This window comes from Cricetulus griseus, chromosome 2, assembly GCF_003668045.3.
Source record: "Cricetulus griseus strain 17A/GY chromosome 2, alternate assembly CriGri-PICRH-1.0, whole genome shotgun sequence".
Taxonomy (NCBI): Eukaryota; Metazoa; Chordata; class Mammalia; order Rodentia; family Cricetidae; genus Cricetulus; species Cricetulus griseus.
In genome coordinates this window covers 362507635-362530477 of record NC_048595.1, presented here as the reverse complement: position 1 = coordinate 362530477, position 22843 = coordinate 362507635, and the positions used below count along the sequence as shown (strand labels likewise).

Here is a 22843-nt window from a genome sequence, read left to right as displayed (position 1 = left end):
AGAGTTAATATCCATGCTGTATGTGTAGTCACTTCTGGTCTGCCTCACGATGCCCACTTGTGAGTTGCTTTTTCCTGAACATGTGCTAAATCCTCAGGTATTTACTGGTTCCTGAGAGTAGCCCTAGGTGGTTCTGCCACCCATGGTGTCCTAGGGCCTACAGTGTACCCCTCTGACTCCATCCTGTGTACAAGCCAGCTACCTTCTTTCTTTGCCAATGGAGTCTTTATGTCCTGGACTTAATATCTTAATCACACACTGTTCATACAGGTCCCTGCATTTTCTTTACTTTTTTTTCCATTTTATTGACAATGTTTTTTTTTTCTCACCTTATATATCCTGACTACAATTTCCCATCCCTCTACTCCCTGTTCCTCCCCACCTCTCTACCTCTCTGGATCCTATTTATGTCTCTCATTAGACAAGAAATGGGCATCCAAGAGGTAATTAATACAATAAAGTAATATAGTATGATATAAACAAAACTAACACGTTAGAATAGGAAAGAACAAAAAGAGCCCAAGAAAAGGCATAAGAAACAGATATAGATGCAGAGAACCACTTATTCCCACACTCAGGAATCCCATAGAAATAATGAATTTGAAGCCATAATTTACACACACACACACACACACACACACACACACACACACACACAGAAAAAAAGAAAAACAAAAGCCCTGACTGCGCTCTTTTTCTCTTGGGCATCTACTGCTGGGCAGGCAGTCTATCTCAGGAGTGGTTAGTTTCCCTACGAGACACTTTTAGAGAAAACTAAATTTTCACTTGCAGTTGGTTATCAATTGGAAATAGCTCTTAGGCTAGGGATGGGGCTTGTGCCCACTTCTACTTTCGTCTTCAGGATCCCATCTGGTGCAGACCTATGTAGGTCCTGTGCATGCTGCCTCAGTCTGTGAGACTGTATGTTTGCCCATGGTGTTGATTTTCTTGGTGTCCTCATCCCCTCTGGCTCTTACATTCTTTTTGCCTCCTCTTCTGCCAAAGTTCCTGAACTCTAAGGGGAGGGATTTGATGGAGACATTGCAAGTATAACAGGTGGTTTTAAGGTCTTCCACTCTGTGTCCTTTCTGGGTGTGGGTCATTGTATCTGTTCCCAGCTGTGCAGGAGGGAGCTTCCCTGATGAAAACTGAGCAAGGCAATGATCTGCTTCCTGGCTGGAGTGGAGTCCCTTGATTTCCTGTCCCACAATTTTTTGTTCCTCGTTTGCAGTTTTATTGAATTCACTTTCTACATTTGCCATCGGTATTGTCAAGCTCATGCTCATATACTTTAAATTGGTTTCTGAAGGCTTTTCAAATAAACTGAGTCTTTAGTTTTCCCCCTTGCTTCATGAATGCATTTGACTCTCTCTCTCTCTCTCTCTCTCTCTCTCTCTCTCTCTCTCTCTCTCTCTCTCTCTTTGTGTGTGTGTGTGTGTGTGTGTGTGTGTGTGTGTGTGTGTGTGTGTGATACTTTTCTGGTGAAATTCTCCATTTTAAAATCAGTTCTGTCTAAAATTTACTTGAATATGTTGAACGATGTCATTTGAAGCCATTTTCTGCTGACTTTGCTGGTTGAGTTGAATGCAAGCATTGTTCTACTGTTTGTTTAAATCTGACTGTCACACTGTCTGCATGTTCTTGCATCCATTCTGCCTTCCTGCACCAACACAGTAAAGATGAAACACAATGATACATTGACTTTTCTGGGTGTGGGTGAGCTGAAGATGGGGCACAATTACCTCAGTCAAGTAGGTGCTGAATGAACCCCAGGCCAAGGGTTTTAGTTACATGAAATCATCTGTGGTTTGAAAATATTAAATTGGAAACTTCTAGAAATACAAATTAATGAGTCTTTAAGGAATTTAAAAAACCCCTTTTCTTAAATTTTAATTTACTTTATAAATTAAAATATAATTTAATTTTATATGTACATGTGTAACCTGTCTAATTAGTGTTGCTTATATGTAGAATTTTAAGAATTTGCAGGAAGTCTGCTCCAAGACTGTGTCTACTATCTAACCATAACCAAAAATTCCCAATGATATGTCTGCTTAAACAAGATCTCACCAGTGACAGACAATACCAGTGACATTCTGACATGGGTGGGGAAAACTTCATCAGACTGAGCCCATATGTGCTCTTCCTCTACAGGAAGTTAACAAGTGCTCGTGGGGGGGAATTAGACTTCCCCAGGGATAAACCCGCTACATGAACACAATCATGAAATCCACGCTTTCTCCCAGGATGCTTCTATGACATGATTTCTCCTACATACATGGGAGTATTCTCCAACTTCTGAGATGCTTTTTACATGTCTCAGTTATGTCACCCATGAAGAAAGGGAGAGACCATATACTTCACATGCTTTTGTCACTGCATATCCTTACAATTGTATAGATTCTCATCTGGGTGTGTATGTAGACTAGTGTGTGATGTATCCATGTGTGTGAGGGAGTGCAGGGGAATAGAACTTGATATGCTCTTAGACGACAGAACCCACTATCGGATACCCTACTCCATCACTTTTCACCATGTTGTATTATTATTATTTTGTTTTCTAAGCTTGGTTGACCTGGGTTCTCCCTGTCTCAACTATAAGTATTGGGATCATGAGCACATGCACAAGCCCAACTCTTGTGTGGGGCCTGGGGTTCCAAAGTCAGCTCTTAATGTCCATACAGCAAATACTGTAGCCTTTGGGTGATCTAGCGAGACAACTGCACTATTCTGTCAGTGCTTCTGCTAATCACTTGCTATGACGAATTTATGAGCTAAACTTGCTATGATTGTGTACATGTGGGAAAGCATGTACTTGCAGGATTTGTCATGTGCAGGTCAGGCACTCACTGGGTGATTCAAAATGTATTTCATGGGGAGAAGGCATGTTAGTAATGCTTTTCATTCACCCTAGTTCCTAAGGTCTGGCTTTTCAGTTTTCAATCAAGAATATGCTTACAATGTATATTTTCAGAATCTCAGTAACATGGCTAACTAATTTTACCCTGTTTTAGACTAGAAATTCTACAGCTGAGCACTCATCATTTCAGAGTTTGGTACTTATTACAAGAAAGTGACATCATGTGTTCATGATGAATTGAGATTCTGGTGTACAACTTTACCTTACTGCCCCTGTCACTATATGGTTTCGCTTTGTCAGAGGCAGCAGGCTCATCAAGGCTTAGCGTCTAAGAAAACTCAATAGTTTTATTCCGTTTTTAGTTCCCTCAGTAAGGTAATGACCTTTAAATCTTTTCTATTGCTCCAACATGACACATCTGGTGAGAGCCACAGTACTCCCTGACATTCCATCTTCCATCTTGCACTGAATAGCTGGAGCACTTTGCTGAATGCCATGCAATGCAGGGCTTTTAATTTGTGCCACTGTGTATTCTTTATGCTGTTTCTCTGTCTTCTGAAGTAATTATCTCTAGCTGTTATCTAGCATTCTTAATGCATTTTAGTTTACAATTTTCTGCATTCCATTTACAAAGAGAGGATGCTTTCTGTTCTTGAAAATCTTCACATCATCTATCTGTCTATCATCTATCTAGCTGGCTAGCCAACACCCCCTTCTCTTTCTACATGTATAGTGTATATACTCAAAATGTGAAGACTTCTTGAAGGATATACATTCACATATGTCTATATGTAAACATATGTAAACATGTTCCCTTTCCTATGTTCCTAGATGATTCAGAATTAAACTACTTGCTGAGTGGTCACACATTTTTTGCACTATCTTCAATCATAGATATATTTTATTGAAAATCATATATATATATTTTAAATTTAGCCATCTCTTCAAATAGTGATTGAGATTATTTTAGTGAAGAGCTATGTAAGTACTCCAAACTTTAATATAAAACCCTCTAAATATTTATGTCCATGTTTGGACAGAGTACACTACTCTCAGTAAGGAATTTCTCCATTCAAACTTCTCTGTGTGTTTTCTAAAGTATACCTACAGAAAAGCTGAGTATGTCTAAAAGTTGAATATGACTTTATTAAAATAAAAAGTTAAATTGCTCACTCAAACCATATAACATCATGCGGTATTATTACTCAGTGTCTTAGTTAGGATTACTATTCTTGTGATGAAACACCAAGATCAGAAACAACCTGGGGAGGAAAGGGTGGATTTCACTCACAGTTCCACAGAAGAGTTCATCATCAATAGCAGTGAAGGCAAGAATCTGGAGGCAGGAGTTGATGCAGTGGCCATGGAGGAGGGCTGCTTATTAGATTGCTCACCATTCCTTGATCAAGCTGCTTTCTTGTAGAATGTAGGACCACCAGCCTAGGAATGCACCACCCACAATGGCCTGGGCCCTCCCCTATCAGTCATTAATTAAGAAATGCCCTACAGCTGGTCTTATAGAAGCATTTTCTTAATTGGGGTTCCCTCCTTTCAGATGACAGTAGCTTGAGTCAAGCTGACATCAAACTAGCCAGAACACTTGGGGAAAGGCTGATAGCGCTTAAGACAGTGAGAGTTGGTGTAAACAGACCTAGAATTTTTATCCAATAAAGAAATAGTCTGAATAGTCTTAAAGCATCAATAGAACATATGGCAGAAGACCTATTTGACAGATGACCTAAGAAAGAACAGTGCCCAGTACAGTTGTGTCCACAGTTGCTCTCTGTCCACTTCTATCATAGTTCTGAGTAAATATAGGATGACCAATGACTCATGTGTTCTCAGTCATCAGATGAAGAGTTTCAATTCATTCACTCTAAAGAATGTGAGGACCATGGGACCCATATTTTTTCATTTATTTTTCTCTGGGGCTTCCTTTTCATTTTTTAACTACCCTCTAGGCAACAGGAAACCTCTAGCTTCCACAATATATAGTTTCATACACATATAAGATGTACATTATTTAAGTTGGAAACAATGAAGTTTCCTTATGTGTCAGTTTATCTATCAGTGTCAGCATTTGGGGAGGGGCAGGACAAACAAAGGAAATGGAATCAGGGTAGAGAAGTCCAAGCCTGCACACCCTTTAGCAGTTATATCAGGTACAGGGTCATTTCTAAAACTGAAGCAGAAATGCATTCAGATAACTGAATCAACCCTCTATCTACTGCCTGGGGATTGTCAGGCAGTGTTTTCTATTGGCTTATAGACATTTCCTGACCTCATTTCATGAAACTAAAACATTCACATATATTCAACTTATCTATCTATTCATTTGCTTATTTGTTTATTTGAGACTTCTTGAAAATCAGAAATTCAAAAATGGTCAGAAACAAAGACATCAAAACACTTCATTGACTTCACTTATTTTTTTATATATTTGAATTATAAACAAGATTGAATTACATGATGATCCCAGTTCCCTTCTCCCTCCCTTCCTTGTTTTGATGTGGGCAGTTTTATTCTTTTGTGTGTTTGTTGTTTTGAGCACAGGTGACTGTGTCCTCAGGGTCTAGAATACTGAACAAATTTAAATAATATTCCTGAAAACTCTGAGCAGTATCCATCATACTGGATGAGTTGGCACCCTGTCATTGGCTGAGACTCCTCCTTTTCTGGGGAGCCACTCTTGTCTGGTAAGAGTCAGGGCACTGGAAATTTGTGTCAATATGTCTCCAAACAATGCAGGAAGTAGGGTTAATTAGAGGGCATCAGGAACTGGGGCTAAATGGCTATCCTCTTTGCCTCAATAGCATGAACCTTGGGAAGATTCTGGATACTTAATTCTCTGTGTGATATGACCAATGGTGAGCTCCAGCTCCGAGAGCAGTTTGGCCTGTTCTTTTCTTGGCAGTCTTCTCCAGTTCCCACCTCCTGAACCCTTACTTTCAACAGACCGCACATTGTGAATCCTTGTGGTAGCCAGGGCTCCAGTGAACCTTACCTTAAACTACAGTCTAAATGACGTTACAAAATAACATCTGTAGTCATTTATAAAACAAGGGTCAATATAGGTAGTATCACAGACAGTTCCAGTGAGTAAAATGCTAAGTAGAGATGGAGCAGCCACTTTCTGCTAAAGTCTTCCACACCCTGGCTGAAACTGAGCTCGACCACATATGAATCGAGCTACCTGTGCCCTGAGCCTGAACTAGTCAATGATTTTAAATTGCACCCAAACCTTAGTGATTTTCTACACCCGAGACATTGCTTTCTAACAGCTGAATGCAGGGGAGGGGTGCAATAAATGTGTGGTGTTGTTAAATAATTTCTTAGTGTTGTTATTGGCATTATCATTTCACCATGGATTACAACATTAAAACTCCACCAAATAAACACCACACTGAGTTAATATAGGGACCACTTTTCTAAAAGATACAGAAGCAGGGGCCATTGAAGCAATGACTGAAGGAAAAGTAAGCAAGATGCTTAAAATTCCAATTCTGACAAGGACTTCAGGGATAATCCACAATTCTTGAATCTTGTCTTCAAAATAGACTAGACAAAATTGAGGTCCAGAGAGGTTAAGTGGCTTGATCAGAGTATCATGCATATTATTCAGAAAATATCTGAGGCATGAATAAATCTGTTTGTATACAGTACAAAAATTAAAACAGGTAGGTATTTTGGAGGAATGGAATACAGAAAGACATTCTTGGGGTCTACCTTGTTCTCCTAGCTCTGTTGTTATTCCCTGTTCATGTGTGATGCCTGCATTTTCTGTTCATCTTAGCCAGTTAGAGAAGTGACATTTCCCAGCCTGCCTTGCAACTGTTTCAGAACATGGGGCTGAGTTACAGCCAGTGGAATTTGATTGAGAAAGGACACTCATGCAAATATCTGTTCACTCTTCCAGGCTACTCTGAAAAAGGTAGGATGAGGATGGTGTCACTATCAACTAAAACTCATGGTGCTCCCAAATGGCAACATGAAACAGCTCCACAAAGCCTGCCCTGGGATGTCAGACATGGGGCAATGCATCTTATGTGTATTCAGTGAGTGAGGGGGTAGAGGTTGTCTGTTCATGGGAGTTTACCCAACTTGGTGAGCATATTCTGGAACTGGTGAAAGCTAGACTCCGTGTGAAGCACACTTACTCAAAGGCAAATCTTCCAAGAAGCCACAAAGGGAGGGGGATGAAAGTATTTGAACAAACTGGTAAATGCATAGTGTTTGGCAGGAATCCTGACCAGTGAGCAAGACAAAAGAGACTAGGAGCAGATAAGGAAGGAGGGGCCACTTGGATTCCAGGCTGCTGGCCAAGGTCTTCTTCTGAGTCTCTATCATGGAAGAGAGCTCAAAGAAACTCATCAACCAAACACTGTGTGAGAACGTGAGGCAACAACAGCAAAAGCATAGGACCCTAACTCACATTGCATTCACTCAGCTCTCTAGTCAGTCAGGAAATATCCATTGAAAACTTGGTCTCACTCAGGAATGAGAATAAAACACATTGTTGAAAGATGAAAACGTAAGTTCTTCAGGCACTCATGATCTATGCTGGGACTGCTCAAGCCCTCTGATTAGTAGCCTCAGATAGCCAAGATTCCATGCTAATGATATGCAAATGACCTTTGCAAGGATGTAATCAAATCCTTCTGCTTCCAGAAAAGTATGATTTTTAAGAACATGTAGTAAAGAAAGACAAATGGGAGATGATGCTTTTGAATCATGATTTCTCCAGCCATGGGGGAGATCAAACTCTCCCAACTCAATAAATACAAAACATAATTTAAAAAATTAATCAATGTGACTATCTCTTTGCAATAATTATTCTAAATTATTAATTAGTTAATCATTCTTTAGATTCTAGAGCTTCCCGGTGGAGGGTAGTTATATCAGAATATTATGACCCATTAGAGTGCATGTTATAAATTGACTTAATTCATTTTAAAATCTACTCTCATATTTATAAAAGGAGGCAATTTAAACCCAAAGAATCACAAGAGATTCTTTAGGCATGGTCACCAAGGGTTTAAACATGTCTTGGATTGTATATATAAAGAAAATCTAAAAAGATGAATTTCCCAGACGACCATAAATCTTCTAGATGCAATGAAGTAATAGTCATTGATTGATGGATCAGAAATCTGGCATATTCAAAACATGTGATAACTGAGGTAGCAGCCAAGGGGTGCAGTGTCGGCGGTGAGCCACGCAGAATGAAAGAATGCTTTGATGGGTGGGGCGGCACTGCTCTATGCAGAGCATGATTTAGACAATCATGACCAGGAAGAGTGATCCTAGACATTGTCAAATACCTCAGCTGGCTTAGATATTGACACAAGTTGAAAGTCAATTTCCAATCACAGATACACAGAAAAAGAAGTGAACACCTGCCATAGCTTCTGACAATGTTTTCTGCCCATAGTGACTTTGGAGTGAGAGAGATCAGACATTAGAAGTCATAAGAGGCCAGTGGTGAGACAACACACAGATTTCTGGTTTTCTGCCTATCCTTGATGTTGTGAGAAACAGCCAGGGAATTTGTTTCTTTTGGAAACCAAGGTCACAAAAACAGATTTTGAGCTATTTCCCTGAAGATGATGAGGGGTGAACTGATCTTTCCCTTTGTAGTCTTTTGGACCTGTCCAATGGGACTCCACCACAGGCTGTGGTGGCAAAATTCCAGACTGGCAAATATAGATATTCAGTTCTCAGGGAAGCTGCATTTTTCTATTTTTCTGAAGCAGTTCTTCCCCTAAAACAAATGTCATCATTGAGGCAAGAATAAACATGATGATATAATATTAAATCTCTTATGACAACACAAAGTGGAAGAGACAGAAGCATATAATGCTAGACTCTTCCAATGCCAGGGAATGACTGGTCTTCAACAAGCATGGCTGAATAACAGCATGCCAGGACATCTGCCACCATATCTAGGTTGAACAGGTGACCTGTAAGGGATATAACACTAATGCTGGATTCTCAAGTCACTGTGAAAAACAGGTTTAATTTCTGTGATTAAAAACAGCTCTTGGTTGCTTCTCTTTGTATATTAAAGTATGTATGCTTGAACTAATAGCAAACAATCCACATGAAGCAACTTCTAGGCATATATATGTATATATGGATGGATATTCCTGTGTCAACAGTGAAGATTTCATCAAACACACCATATTCACTCAGAGTATGTAAAGGAGTGACTGTATCCCCATCTCTACTAATGGTTTTCAAAGACTTCATTGCTGATACCTCTGTTAACTGGTGCAATGAGGCAGAAGTGTCCTCCAATTGGCAGTATTTGTTTACTCTGTTCCAGATCCCTGGTCCAGACCCTGGCATCAGGTCTCTGAGGAAATATGAGCTCATAAAGAGGTTTCTCGGTGTAACAATCCCACAGAATACTTAGAATTTCATCAGGGGTCCACAAAGCTAGATCAATACCTATAACTGTAATGAGTCTTTTTCTAACTAGCTTCCAAATAATTAATTATGAAATCTTCACCTCTTGCTTAGACATGTTCCTCACTAGTTCTTATAACTTAAATTAACCCATTTATATAAATCTACGTTCTATCACATGGTGTTTCCTCTCTTCCACCTTGCCCCTCCTATGTCCTCTCCATGTCTCCTGGCTTCTCTTGTGTGCCTATTCCTTTCTCTCCCCAGAAATCCTGCCTATACCTCATTCCTAGCTATTGGTCATTGAGATTTTTATTACACCAATCACAGCAATACACCTTCACACGATGTAAAAATATCTCACGGCAAATAATCATGTTTGCCTGACACCATACAGTACAGAACACCCTGCCCCTGCTGGAGTTTCTTGAACTCTGTGAAACTCACTCAAGAGAGGAGGAGAGGAACATCCTTCCACAGATGCTGGTTCAGCATTGATGCTTATCCAATGTCAAGACTTGACTGGAATCTGAGATAGAGGAACTGTATAGAAGAGGGGAAAGCATAGAGACTGCAGGAGCCTTGTGTCAGGGAGAACATTTCAGAGCCTGTTCACCCTAGTCCTGAGATAGCCACAGAGCTGAGAGAGGACATTTTCAAGTGTGATTTAGGAGTATTTCTGAGTCTACCTTATAACTCAGTAATATGAACTTTAAAAAGACAAAGAAGGAACTGGCAAAATGGATCAGGGCTTGCAACCATCTCTGAGGATTGACTTCTATCCCTAGGACCCAAACATCAAAGGAGGAGAACTGACTTCCTGGGATTTCGTTCCGATATCCCCATAAGTCATAGTATGTAAGCAAATACCCCTACCCTGTACACATTGTAAATAAATGTAACTTAAATAAATGTAAAGAAAGAATGAAACACACTGCATGTCAAGAGGTTAGAACATGTGTGATAGTGGTTTAGATGCTGTCTGGTATCCTAACATAGTGAATAAGTATACTGAAAGAAATAAAGCCCAGAATGATTGCCACATGATGAGTGAATACTGATGAGAAAGAAAAGCTATAGTTCTAAGACACCCTTAAGGCCACCAGCCAGCCTTTCCTAGGTGATGGGGGAATGTCCTTCGGCATACATGTTTCTTTTATTGGTTGATGGATAAAACAATGCTTGCCAGTAAGGCAGGAAGATGGACGAGACTAGGAGATGAGGAGAATTCTGGGAAATGTAGACAGATGGATTTGCCATGTGAAGACCAGGAGGACAGGCATTCTCTGGTAAGATAAGGCCATGTAGATATGCATAAATTAGTAGTTATGGGTTAATAATTAAGATGGAGCTAAACAATAAGAAGCCCAAGCCACTGGCCAACAGCTTTATAACTAATATAGCATCTATGCATTTATTTTGGGCTCAAGGGCTTCATGACTAGCTGGGACAGAAAGCTGAAGCAACACTTAGGATGATGGAATCCAAAGCAAATGACTGAAGTGAGGATGGAAGATCCAATTATTTTTGTCCATGAAGAAGGTGAAGTCAAGAGAGGGTTGCAAGGAAAGTTACATGAATGTGGGAAACACTAGTGTTTGGGGAACCAAGAAGCAGCTTGACACCATCAGAAAAGGTAGAAGTGTTGAAGGTAATGGGAGAGATGAGTAAGAAACCAGCCATGTGAAGGAGGCCATGATGTCTAGCAAAGGGAGCAACAGCGAAGCCCTGCCGGGTCATGCATAGAGGCTGCAGAGGAGCCAACTTTATCAGAATCCCCTTGACCTTGACTTTTCTTTTCCTTTCAAATTTGGTGTCCTCTATGGTCTCAGTTCTCTGTTTTTATAGTGCTGACTTTTTAAATCTTTGGAGAGGAGATGGAAAAAACGATTAACCTGAGGCATAGAATTCAATCCTGTTATCCCCTAGCAGAAAATAATCTTTGTATAAAGTAACCAAAATCACAGAAGTTATAAATATCCTTCCTCACAACTGCACTGTCCAACAAGAGCACCGAGCGCCCAAACATGGCCAGTTCAGTTGAAGTAGGCTAGAGACACAAAATGTAAGCAAGCCTCAATACTTACAACATGAATTCGGAATATGAGTCACTTCCTATAATGTTAGAATGGCAATATTGGGTTAGTGTGTGTCTGTGTGTGTGTGTGTGTGTGTGTGTGTGTGTGTGTGTGTGTGTGTGTAGATTTGCCAAGTGATTCCTGAGATCAAACTCAGGAATTTGGGTCCATCGGCAAGTGCCTTTATGGGCTGAGCTATCCTCAGACTTCTCAGATGACCCATTCATAAGAACAGTGCAGCCCTTTGTTTGCCAGTGTTTATTCCATTATTATTTTTTCACCCTTGGAAATAGTCATTTAAATAAGAATAAAATATTCATAGAATTCAACAAGACCTGTTTCTTGGGGACACACGAGAAACAAATAAGTGTTGAAAAGAATTATTAGCTTTATCTCTAGTAACACTAAATAAACAACAGGCCACTGTCCTGTGGCATAGACACATTATAAGAGAATTTCACTGTGTGGCATGAGCTACTGGGGGTAGATGGAGGCTCCTGTTATCAGAGCAGCTCTGTGAAAAACACCATTCCGATGTCACTGTCTTCCCCAGTCTGTGTGAGCAGACTGAAAGTGCTGCAGGTGACAAGAATAAAAAGCTCTACTTTTTCAGGAAGACTTTTCACTGCTGTAGGCAACATCTATGCGACCCTGGCAAAGGTAGTCCTGGCAAAAGGAAGTGATGGCTGGAAAGACAATTAGTCTGCTGGCCCTTGTAACATTCTGCTCTCAGTTTAACAGTAACTACATGCCTGGAGCTCTCAGCATTTATTATGACATAGAGTCAAGAAATCTTAAGAACACTTATGATTTTTATCCCAACTTCCCCATTATTACATTATGAAAGTATTCACTTTGTACGTGTTTGCAGAAACTGCATACATACCACTTAAGTCCCTCAAGAGTAACTTACAAATGAAATGCTCTTTTATCCCTTGATTAGTTACTTTTCATTTTGCTGTGATAAAATACCTAACAAGATGAAATTTAAGTGAGAAAGGCTTTATTCTGGCTCACAGTTCAAAGGACCACATTCATTCCCTCATGGACCATGGCAGGGAAGCCTTGGTGGCAGGACCAGGAGGTCTGCAGTTCATGCAGCACCCACAGTCAAAAAGCAGAAAGTAAACAGAAAGTTGAGCTGGCTTTAAAAGCCCCACCCCCACCTACACCCTCTAGCTCATTGTTGTGGCTTTCTTCCTCTGACAAGGCCGCACCTCTAAATATTGCACAACTTTCACAAACAGAACCACCAACTGAGGACAAGTGTCCAGACACATAAGTCTACAGAGGGCTCATCATATTCAAATCATAGCAACCCTACACATTTTGTTACGGTTTTCCAAAGAATATGGGTATTCTCTTCCATAACACTTGCCATTAAAATTTTAAAAATTAAGAGAATAACATTTGTATAATTATAAAACAATAAGATTCTATCTTATCTACTGACCTTCAAGTTTTTGAGTTGTCTCAAAGCTGTCACTTATGGCATGAAAATGTATGTTTTAAGAATCAGTTTGGACTAAGAATTCACTTGATAGACATATTTATATGTTCTCTTTTTGGGTGAAGAAACTCTTTGTTCAGACACATATACACCACATGACTGTAGTATCTAAAAGGTCAAAACCTGATTTTTGTAAGATGTTTATCTGGGCTTGAGTAATGCTTCTATATGATGAGATTGGTTATAATTTTTGGTGGGTTGTCATGGAAACCCTGCTGCATCCTCAGTATAAAAAAATCATAGACACTTGGTCCATTATTATTGAAGTCATGATACACTGCTTGGTTATAGGTTCTTAGTAGTGTTCTTTAGTGTCAAGGTGCAAGTTTTCCACGCAATTAATAACTATTATCTTGACAAATGACTTGAAAATGTCAATGTCCTGGTTGTCATCAAATCCCATTGATACATTTACCACCCAAGGATTATGTTTATGTCATGGAATTTTCAGTGTGACAGTTGCTAAATCCTAATTTTCTATTAGATTTCCCATCAATATTTTAGCTGCTTTTTTGTCTCATTTTTTAAATTTTAATACCAACATATGCTCAAGAATTCTTATCTGATTCAATGTTCAATAGTCTGCTACTCTAACCATCTCCTGGCAATCAATTTCTCCATTTCTGCAGGGAGCCCACTCCCAGATGGTTCCTGTGCCCTGACAGATCGTCATCTGTCTTCCACCACCTCCTTCCTTTCTAAAACTAGCTCCTTCAATCTGATGGAACATCACCCTTTCTCCATCTTAGAATCATCACTTCCCTAATAAATACTGGCTTCCCACAGTGGGGGCCTCTGTTGGTAGTTGTGCTCACTTTGCTGGAATTTAATGTTTCCAGAACTCCTAAAACCGAGAGCCAGGAAAGGAGGAAATAAATGAACAAATGCGTTTGTTTCTTGAATGTTTCTCTGCACACAACTGCACACCTGTGCTAGCATGTTTATACATATTCATGCCTGGGCAGATATACAATTCTGTGAGAGTCCATGGTTTCATGCGTGTGTACGCATGTGGAAGACAGGGGACCACCACAAGCAGAATTCACCTTTTATTTTTAACTGGCGGCAGGATCTCTACTGGTCTGGAATTTGTCAAGTAGCCTAGACTTTCTAGGCAGCAAGCCCAGGCCCTGCGATCCCTCCACCTGACACCACTTCCCTACCATTGAGATTACAAGTGCAAACCACAACCCTGCCTTAACACACTGGCTCTGCAATTGGATGCAGGTGTGAATGAGCCACTTCCCCAGCTCATGGCCCATGTTTCACAGATGAGAATCTAGATACTGTAGGATGCCATGAGAATAGAAATAGACATAAGATTATTGATAATACTTAAAAAATTCTGTTTAAATTCTTGTTGTAAATTGTCACTTGGTTTTCAGTAAAAAAATAAAATTATATATATATATATGTATATATATATGTTATATATGTATATGTATATGAATAAAACATGATTTTATTATATGTGTACACATTGGGGAACAGCTCCAAGCTACATAATCTGGTATTATCTGACACATTTATTATGATTCTGTGGATAGAACAGTTAAAAATCTGTTTTCAACAATTTTAAAGTACACAGTACAGCTATGAAAACTTCAGTTATCAAGCTGCATGATGTGTCTCTTTAGCCATTCCTGCTGTCTACCTGGAAGTGTGCACTCTATGGCCAAAGTCTTTCCAACTCCTTCTGTATCTCCCCCTAGCCTTCAGGAGCCACCATTCTATTCTCTGCTACTTTGAACTTTTCATTTTTAGATCTATATATTGGAGATATCCTTCAGTCCCTGTATTTCTGCGACTGTTTTGTTTAACTTAAGAAGTGCCTATAGCTTGCTGATCATTCTGGTTTCCTTATTAATAACCTCACAACTTTAACAGCCTATCAGCTCAGCCAAAGTTATATACTAAGCTGCTGTGCGCAGGCAATTTGCTATCCAGCACTATAAAACTTTTGTAACAATTTATCCATTGTTACCACTTAAAAATCAAAAGCTACACACAACTGTGGGATAACAGCAGTGCTCCCCTTCTTCCAATGATTTCCGTCATTCTTGCCCAGATAGCACATGGGTAAGGTAACTTTCCATTTTGTCAATGAAGAAACTGATAATTTCTGATAAGCCTGGATCTGAGTGGCAAGTCCAGGGATAAGGTTAGCGATATCAGCTGCTATGGAGTTGTCATATTTTAAGATTCTGGCAAAATGAAAGATAGATCTGTTTTGGAATGTTCACAAGAACCAACATTATAGATGGAAAGGATCGACTTCTCTCCAGTAACTCCTTAGAGCCTATGATGCTAGAGTATTGCTAAAATTGTTTCAAGCCTCTTTTTTCAAACGATGCAAATCCCAGGGATTAAAACACAGTATTCAGGAAGCCACAGAACACTGCTAGGGGAGTTGTGTGTATCTCCCTCATTTTCCTTTCTAGAAGACCATGCCTGGCACAATTTCCTAAGAGACTGGAGGGAGAAAAGAAGCTTTGGTGATTAGATCTGTCACTAAAATAAACACCCAAGCACAAGGACATCAAGCTCGGTTCTCCAAGTGACAACAGAAATAAATTTCCTTTTTAGTAGTTAATATTTTCTCTTCACATTACGTGGCTTTTAAGCTGTGCATTTGTAGTTATGTAATGATAAACAATGGCAAAAAGGTGTTGCATAAGGACATGATAGCTAGACACATCAAGCTGAGCAGTCAATACCTGCTCTAACTAGAGGGAAGAGAGGCTTCTAGAACTCGAGGGATGTGCCTTGTGCTGTTATCATCTAATGAAGAGAAAGTCAGGATGATGTCCAGGGAGTGAGAAGCCCACATGCAGGAGAAAATGGCTACTTGGAAATTAGAGGTGGTGACCACACCAAGCAAGGCAACTGGGAGTCCTGATGCCTGACCACTGAGAAAATGAACCCTATTCACTGTGATTAACAACTTTGCATGCATCTTCCTTCAGTTCCTTGAGGTAGAAAACAAAAGGTTAAGAAAAATAAATTGCACCTACCTGGATGAGAGACAGATCCTCAAGCTGTAGTCTGAAGAGATAGTTTCTGCAAAATAGAAATAGAGGACAGGTTACCTTTAATAGGTCCCAAAAGTCAAAGTCTGTGAGTATCATGAGAATGACAGGTTAAAAAAAAGGTAACAATATGGGGGACAAAACACCATCCTGTTACCGACATGGGAAACAACTCTCTGACTTCTCAAGAGATGTGCGTCTGAGACTGCTGAGAGGGCAGTGGACTGAGCAGTGTGTATGTGAGAGACAGATGCATGCCCCCATTGCCTGCTAGAGTTGATGTGAATTAGGAGGAAGACGTGGGTACTTGATTCTGAAGATAAGTTTACTGTAAGGAAGATGAGACCCAGCTCTCCTTCCAGGGTCTACTCTCACCTCTCAACAGCATTTACTGGGTTTTCTTCTTAGACTCTGACTCCTATCTGTTCCCCAGCATCTGCTTTGCTGGTTGGGTTCAGCTTAAAGGCACAAACTTATCAATTTGCCCAAGGAAACGGATACTGCCCATAGTTCCATCAGCTTTGCAGTTCATATGTGATATAGAAATCGGAGACAAGAGAAGTACCAATTTCAATAAGGAATGTGCAAGGGACACAGCAGAGCACAGACAAAGGACAACAGCCATATGAGGTACCGTAGCCTCTGGATTTGCAGTTTTTGGACAACAATTGATTGGCCTCTATAACAAGTGGTGCCTCCAGATAAAATCATGAGAGCCTCAACAGTATCAGGAAGAGGAGGCACTGAGGCAGTCAAACCATCATGAGGAGAAAAGATTGTCAACCCAAGCATAGCTCAGGAGAAAACAGAACACAAAGGAAAGTCCCCCTTAAGATGTAAAAGGTCAAGAAGACTCAGAGAAGTCAAAGGACAAAGATGTGTAATGACAGCTTGGTTTAAGGTTGCTTCTGTGGCATGAAGAGAAAAATAAGAAACAACATTCGCTGTTGGGAGGGAAGAGTGTCATGTAAATACAAGCTATAAGAAATAGATACAACACTCCAGAAACGAAGACAAGTACCAGCCAAAGAAGGTCATGGGTATTTTGAGAGGACTGCTCCTGAAACTGTACATAGAGACAGGTAGACAGAACACTGAGGAGGAAGGCATCCAGTTACATAGGTACTGGGGGAAGCAGGGGCTTGGGCTACTGTCATGAGTGCCACACACGAGTCACTGACTGCTACCAGGGTTTTCAAATGGTTTCTGAAAACTGTTCTTCAAAACACAACAGTAGCCTGTTCACTATTTTTCTCTAGATATGCTGTGGAAGAAAGTTCTAGAAACCTTGGGTAGTTTATGCGCCCATAAGCAACATCAGACTTGAACATTTTTGAAGACAGGGAACACCATGTATGTGCTATGAAGAGACCAGAGACCAAAAGGAATGTCCTATGAAGGGGGCAATGAAGACATCCTGCATATGTGTAAAAGGAAAAGGACTATGGAAACATTCAGATATGCCAAGCATATGATCTCATGTAGTGACAGTGACAGCAGGACAACAGTCCTCGGAAGGAAGTTGGGAATCTACACAGAGTTGAGGATTTTAGATGAGAATTTTAGGCAAGGCCCAGCCGTACCACACCTCTGGCCTCTCTAAGCACTCCCACTCTCTGCCGAACAGGATCTCTCAATTGGTGCTCTGGCTGAAGAAGGCTTCCCTTCTATTACTGAAGTAACCTGTGCTTTAGGAATGCTTACACTGCGATCAATCAAACTTGCCAACAAAACTGAATGACTGCTCCAGTCTCCTTGCCTATAAAATGAAGTCAATAATCATCTTCAGTCCTACACTTGGGAAGTTTTAAGCCCAGACATAAAACAAGAAACCACGACTGATCCTTTGTAAGCATACAGTTGGCCGTCCAAATGTCTAATCTGGTTATGAAAGTGATTAATAGTTTTCAAAGCATCAAAGTTCTCAGCATATGTCCCACTGTGCAGGGAAATGGAGGGGGATCAAAGGCAGAGGACTGGCAAAGCCAACAGTCTTCTCTGCCTGGCTCCCTGCTGAGTTGTTGGTCAGAAGGGCAGTGGTATTCTCTTGCCATTGGTCTGAGACTCACCAAGTTTTTTTTCTTTTTTTTCTTTTGTCAACTTAGCAGTCATTTTAAGAAATAATTTCAAGTAAGTATCTTCAAGTATTAGTAATATTGTGAGGATCATCATGTACACAGACATCTTCATGTTCATAGTGCAGTACTGATCTCAGAGGATGTTCCCGAAAATAGCCCCATACCCAAAGAAAAAGTGACACATATCCTTGGGCCAGGGAAAAATGCAGATGGCGGTGCCCATCTGATAATCTGAAGTTTTGGGCATTATGGCTGGGAAGAAAAGTCCAAAGCCTTTCTCTATTTGAGGTAGGGATGAGAGGAGTACCAGGATGACTCACTACAGTCTCTGGTTCTAGTTTTCAGTGTTTTCCATATCAGAAGACACCCAACATAAGATGATCACCCATATTACTCCAAACAAATTCAAATTTCTAACCAGTGTTTCCCTTGCTTCTCACCTGTTGGTAGTCTTTAAACTTAGCCCAACTCCCTTCAGATACTGCCAATTTCAGTATGTATTTTCTTTCAAAGTGCCTGATGACTATGGCTCCCTCCCAACCATCTCCTAGATAATAAATTTATATGGTAGAGGCACTCAGAAAGTGATGTAAGTAGGGGCAGAGAGGAGATGATGTCTCCTAGGAACAACCCCACAGTCCCTGTAAGTCCCATCATCATCACCACCTCTACTCTGCTGTTCCGAGAATTCATTGAGGAAGAAATGACTTGTCCTTGGGTACATCCTGAGTTATAACATGAGCACTGATGATTTTTAACTCATTTTCAATCTAAAAGGTACCCATTGACTACAAATTTTCTGGAAGCAAGCCACTAAGGGATAAACACCTCTAATTTGTAGAGGAGAGGTGTTCTGCAAATGGAGAGATGCAGTACAAATGGCTCAAGGTGGTAGAGAGTCAGAGAAAGACCCCATCTTTATTTATATCTGTGTCTGGTGGCCTTGACAATCAACCATCCAAGTTCCTCTTCCTCATTTTACCTACACCAAACAGAGACCAAAGTAGCAGCCCTTAGGATGTAGTCAATTCTCATCTCCAATTCACACCCACGGACACATTGACACATCACTGTAAGATGATCAGGCCCCAGTGCTGCTCATAAATGCATTACTTCTAGACCATCGACCTTCACCTCTGTGACTATGGTCTGGCTGTGACATATGTCTCCCCATTGAAAGAGAACAAGTTGGCCTGACTGATTTGATTACATGGAGCCTCTCTCTACCTTCATTATTTTCTTGAATTCTTCTCTAAACTACCTGCCTACGTTTCATTTCATGAAGGACCAGGCTCTACACTTACAAAACAGGAAAGTAGAAGTATACAATCTGCCAACAAACTCAAATAATTGACAATCTTTAGATGTTACTTTTTTTTTTTAGATTAAACTATAGCTGCACCTTTTCACCTTTCCCTTCCCTCCATCCCAACCTCCCCTTATATATCCCCCTTGTTTTCTTTCTGATTTGTGTTTTTTCCTTTAATTGTTACTGCTGTTGCTGATTTGTGTGCGTGTGTTTCTTTATTCCTAAATCACATTCTTTTTATTAAAAGGAACCATAGTGCATAGGTATAGGATGGACAAAGTGTCTGTTAAAGTGCACAAGCATGAAGACCTGGGTTCAGATTCCCAGCAGTCATGCAGGGACCTGGGTGTGGGACTGTATTTCTACAGCTTTCAGTTGGTACGGGAAGGGGAGGAGTTTGGAGATGGGATTCCTAGAACTCATTCATCAGTCTAGCCAATTGGTGAGCTCTAAGCTCAGCGAGATGCATAATCTCAAAAAATGAATTGGAAAGTAACTAAAAATAACTTCCTATCAGTTTCTGGCCTTACATACTCGCACATACACACATTACACACACACATACATACATACACACACACATACACACACACACACACACTAATTAAATAAAATTAGTAACTAAACAACTATTGAAGTGACTGAGTTAAGGGGTCACAGAGTTGTATGAACATCTCTGTAATTGGGACAGGAAGTTTATTCCTGGGCCCATGTGCTGAAGCCATGGTCACCAGCTGTGGCACAATTGTGAAATAGAGGAACTGTTAGGGAATGTGGTCATGCAGTAAAAAGTTAGGCCACTGTGGGTGTGCCATTGAAGGAGCTACTAGGACACTGGCCAGCTTCAATTCTCTGTCCCTTTGTTTCCCAACCAACAAGGTACAGAAGTATCTACTACAACCTCCACCAACACAAAAGGTGAAAATGGGCACAGCTGAAAGTTCTGAAGTTGTGAGCCAAAGGAGAATTGTCCTTAAACTATATTAATGATTTCAAGCAGTTTGTTATAAAGCAATGGTGGGAAGGTAGCCAACATCTATCTAACAAAAATAAAATTAAAACTAAATATATCAAACAAATTTCAGTAACTTCTGACTAGTTTAAATGGTTATATTTCCCTAAACCAACATTTAAAAATAATATTATCAGATATTATTGAACCTTATGATCTAAAACAGGGAAGATGCCTTTATTTGCATAAGTTCACTTAATAAGTACTAATGACAATATTTATAATCCATAGTGTTTTCTTTTGTGTTTGAAATGGTAATATAATTATAACATTACCCCCTTTCTCTTTCCTCCCTCCAAATCTTCCCATTATAGCCATCTTTTCTCCCTTTAAAATCTGTATGGTCTCTTTTTCACTAATTTCACAAATTATTGTTGTGGTTGCTGTTGTTGTTGGTGTCTGTGTGTGTATGCGTACCCCTAAATATAACCATAACCTGCTTAGTCTGTATAATGCTATTTATATGTATGTTTTCAGGGATGACCATTTGCTACTGGATAACCAACTGTAAACTATATTCTTGATAAAAAAAACAAAAAACAAAATACAACCCGACATTGAGAATTTGAAACTGATGTTACCTGAATTATGTGTAGCCTTGCATATTACCATTATCTACTTAAATATATATTTGTATGTTAGTTGATTGCATTTTGGTAGGGTCTATTTCTTTTATTGTGCTTTTTGTTGTTGTTTGTCTGAAAGGCACAGTGTAGTAGTTGCTTTTAAATGTTTGTTTAATAAATAATGGATTATAGGAAATCCAAGTAATTACTCAAATACTGTGATGGTTCTTTCTATCCTGCAAATATGTATCTTTGCGAATTTTAGTGCTCTTCAACAACAATGCCCAATTATTTGAAAGACATTTCATCAGACAACTCCCAAGTGAAGTGCTGATGGGATTCCTTTAATCCCTTCCCCCTGGACCAAAGGATCTGAAATAAACACTTTGGACCCTGCTAACCTCCAGCCTCTTTCTCAAACTACTTTTCTTCAAGCATAGACTTAAGTCTATGCTTTTGGCTGCACAAAATTCCAATCCCACTAAGCATCAAGAAGGACCTTAAATCTCTCAAGACAGCTTGATCTATTACAGTTTAGGTCAGTGACCTATGAAGTTAAAGGCTACGAAAAGAAAGAAAATCTTCTAAAAGGAATAAAAAATTGATACTCCCAGATGTTGGGCCACTCACACCACAAAGTAAGATCTATGTCCCCTGCAAAAGGCTGTTCTCCAGGGCACTGCCGAGGAGGCACACACTTCATCTTGCAATTGTGTGAGCACAGAGGTGGGAAAACAATATATGTGAGGTCCAGGAGAAAGGCCACCAACCTTTCCAACACGAAAGAGTAATGTGTTGGGCTCCCAGCCAAGCAGGGATGCTAACCAAATGTTGCTCTTAGCATCTGTTTCTCTAATGGGGCAATTTGTGAGAAGCTCAGGGCTTTAAGTATCTCCATTGATCTTCATAACAACTCTAGATGTAAACGGACAGTAATGAAGACCTCGGTTGTTCTTCAAGGGAGATGAGCATTGGCACAAAAGATGAAGATGTTAGACTGTCCTGTGTGTGGTGACACAGTTTAAGGGAACTTTAGTTCTATATTTTCTACTCATGATAGAAATAAGAAGCCCCAGTTTGCTAAGTGGTAAACTTGGTTTGGTTTTTATGGCCATACTAGATAAAAGGATGGTATTTCCAGAGTAAAATTAGACATTTACTCCCAAGGTCTTGGAATAAAATTAGATATTGCACATTGAAATGCAGTAAACCAGATCAGTTTATAAGTAATATTGTTGGAGGAGTCCATAGATGCAGATGACTAACTCAAATCACAAAGCCATTGCCTTTGACAGATGGTAAACAGCAAAGCCAAAGCCTGCCCATCCTTTCCCCCAACTAGATGTCCAAACAAGTTTTCTTTGTCGCTACTGGAGCTTTTATCTTATTGACTCTAGGACTGAAAACTCATCATTGGGCCACATCTCATCACCCAGTGGAACAAATTAGCAACAAATCATGAAACACAACAATCCATTCTCTGAGGAAATAGTGCAGTCCCCAAAAGATGAAGTTGAATGGGGTCATCATGTAAAGTACTGCGATTCAAAGGCCGTTAAAGAAAAGGTTGAGCCAGCAGGAGCATATTAACTGAACGACTCATTTCATCTAGAGACACCGTAAAATGTAACTGTGACCTCCATTAATTATGAAAGACACAGGTGTTTTAAGATGGCATTCTTCTAGAATAACTCAATTGGCCTCTGATGAATATGACTATAAAGGCAAAGAAAAAACCGTCTAAATTCTTATTTAATGTGTTAAGGCAGAAGTTGGCTTGTAACTGAGAAGACAGTGAGTGAGGGAAGAAGACATGGGAATTCCACTAAGCAAAATGGAGACTGAACTGCAGACGCATACATAGAAAACAGACTAACAATGGGTGCATGAAACGTTTGCTGTTTATCAAAAGTTTAGACTGAGGTTGACCATGGAACAATTTGAAGACCAAATGCATGTCCTATAAACAATAGAAATACCAGTAAAGTCTGAG

At 39.9% G+C, this 22843-nt stretch overlaps 1 protein-coding gene across 1 annotated transcript in view; it reads right to left on the bottom strand.

Moving 5' to 3' along the window:
• Sema5a (semaphorin 5A) overlaps positions 1-22843 on the bottom strand; it is a 263102-nt gene that overhangs the window by 188169 nt on the left and 52090 nt on the right. Inside the window, exon 3 of the mRNA XM_035439159.1 lies at positions 15871-15916. Coding sequence (XP_035295050.1) covers positions 15871-15916 — 46 coding nt within the window. The remainder of the gene's footprint in view (positions 1-15870; positions 15917-22843) is intronic.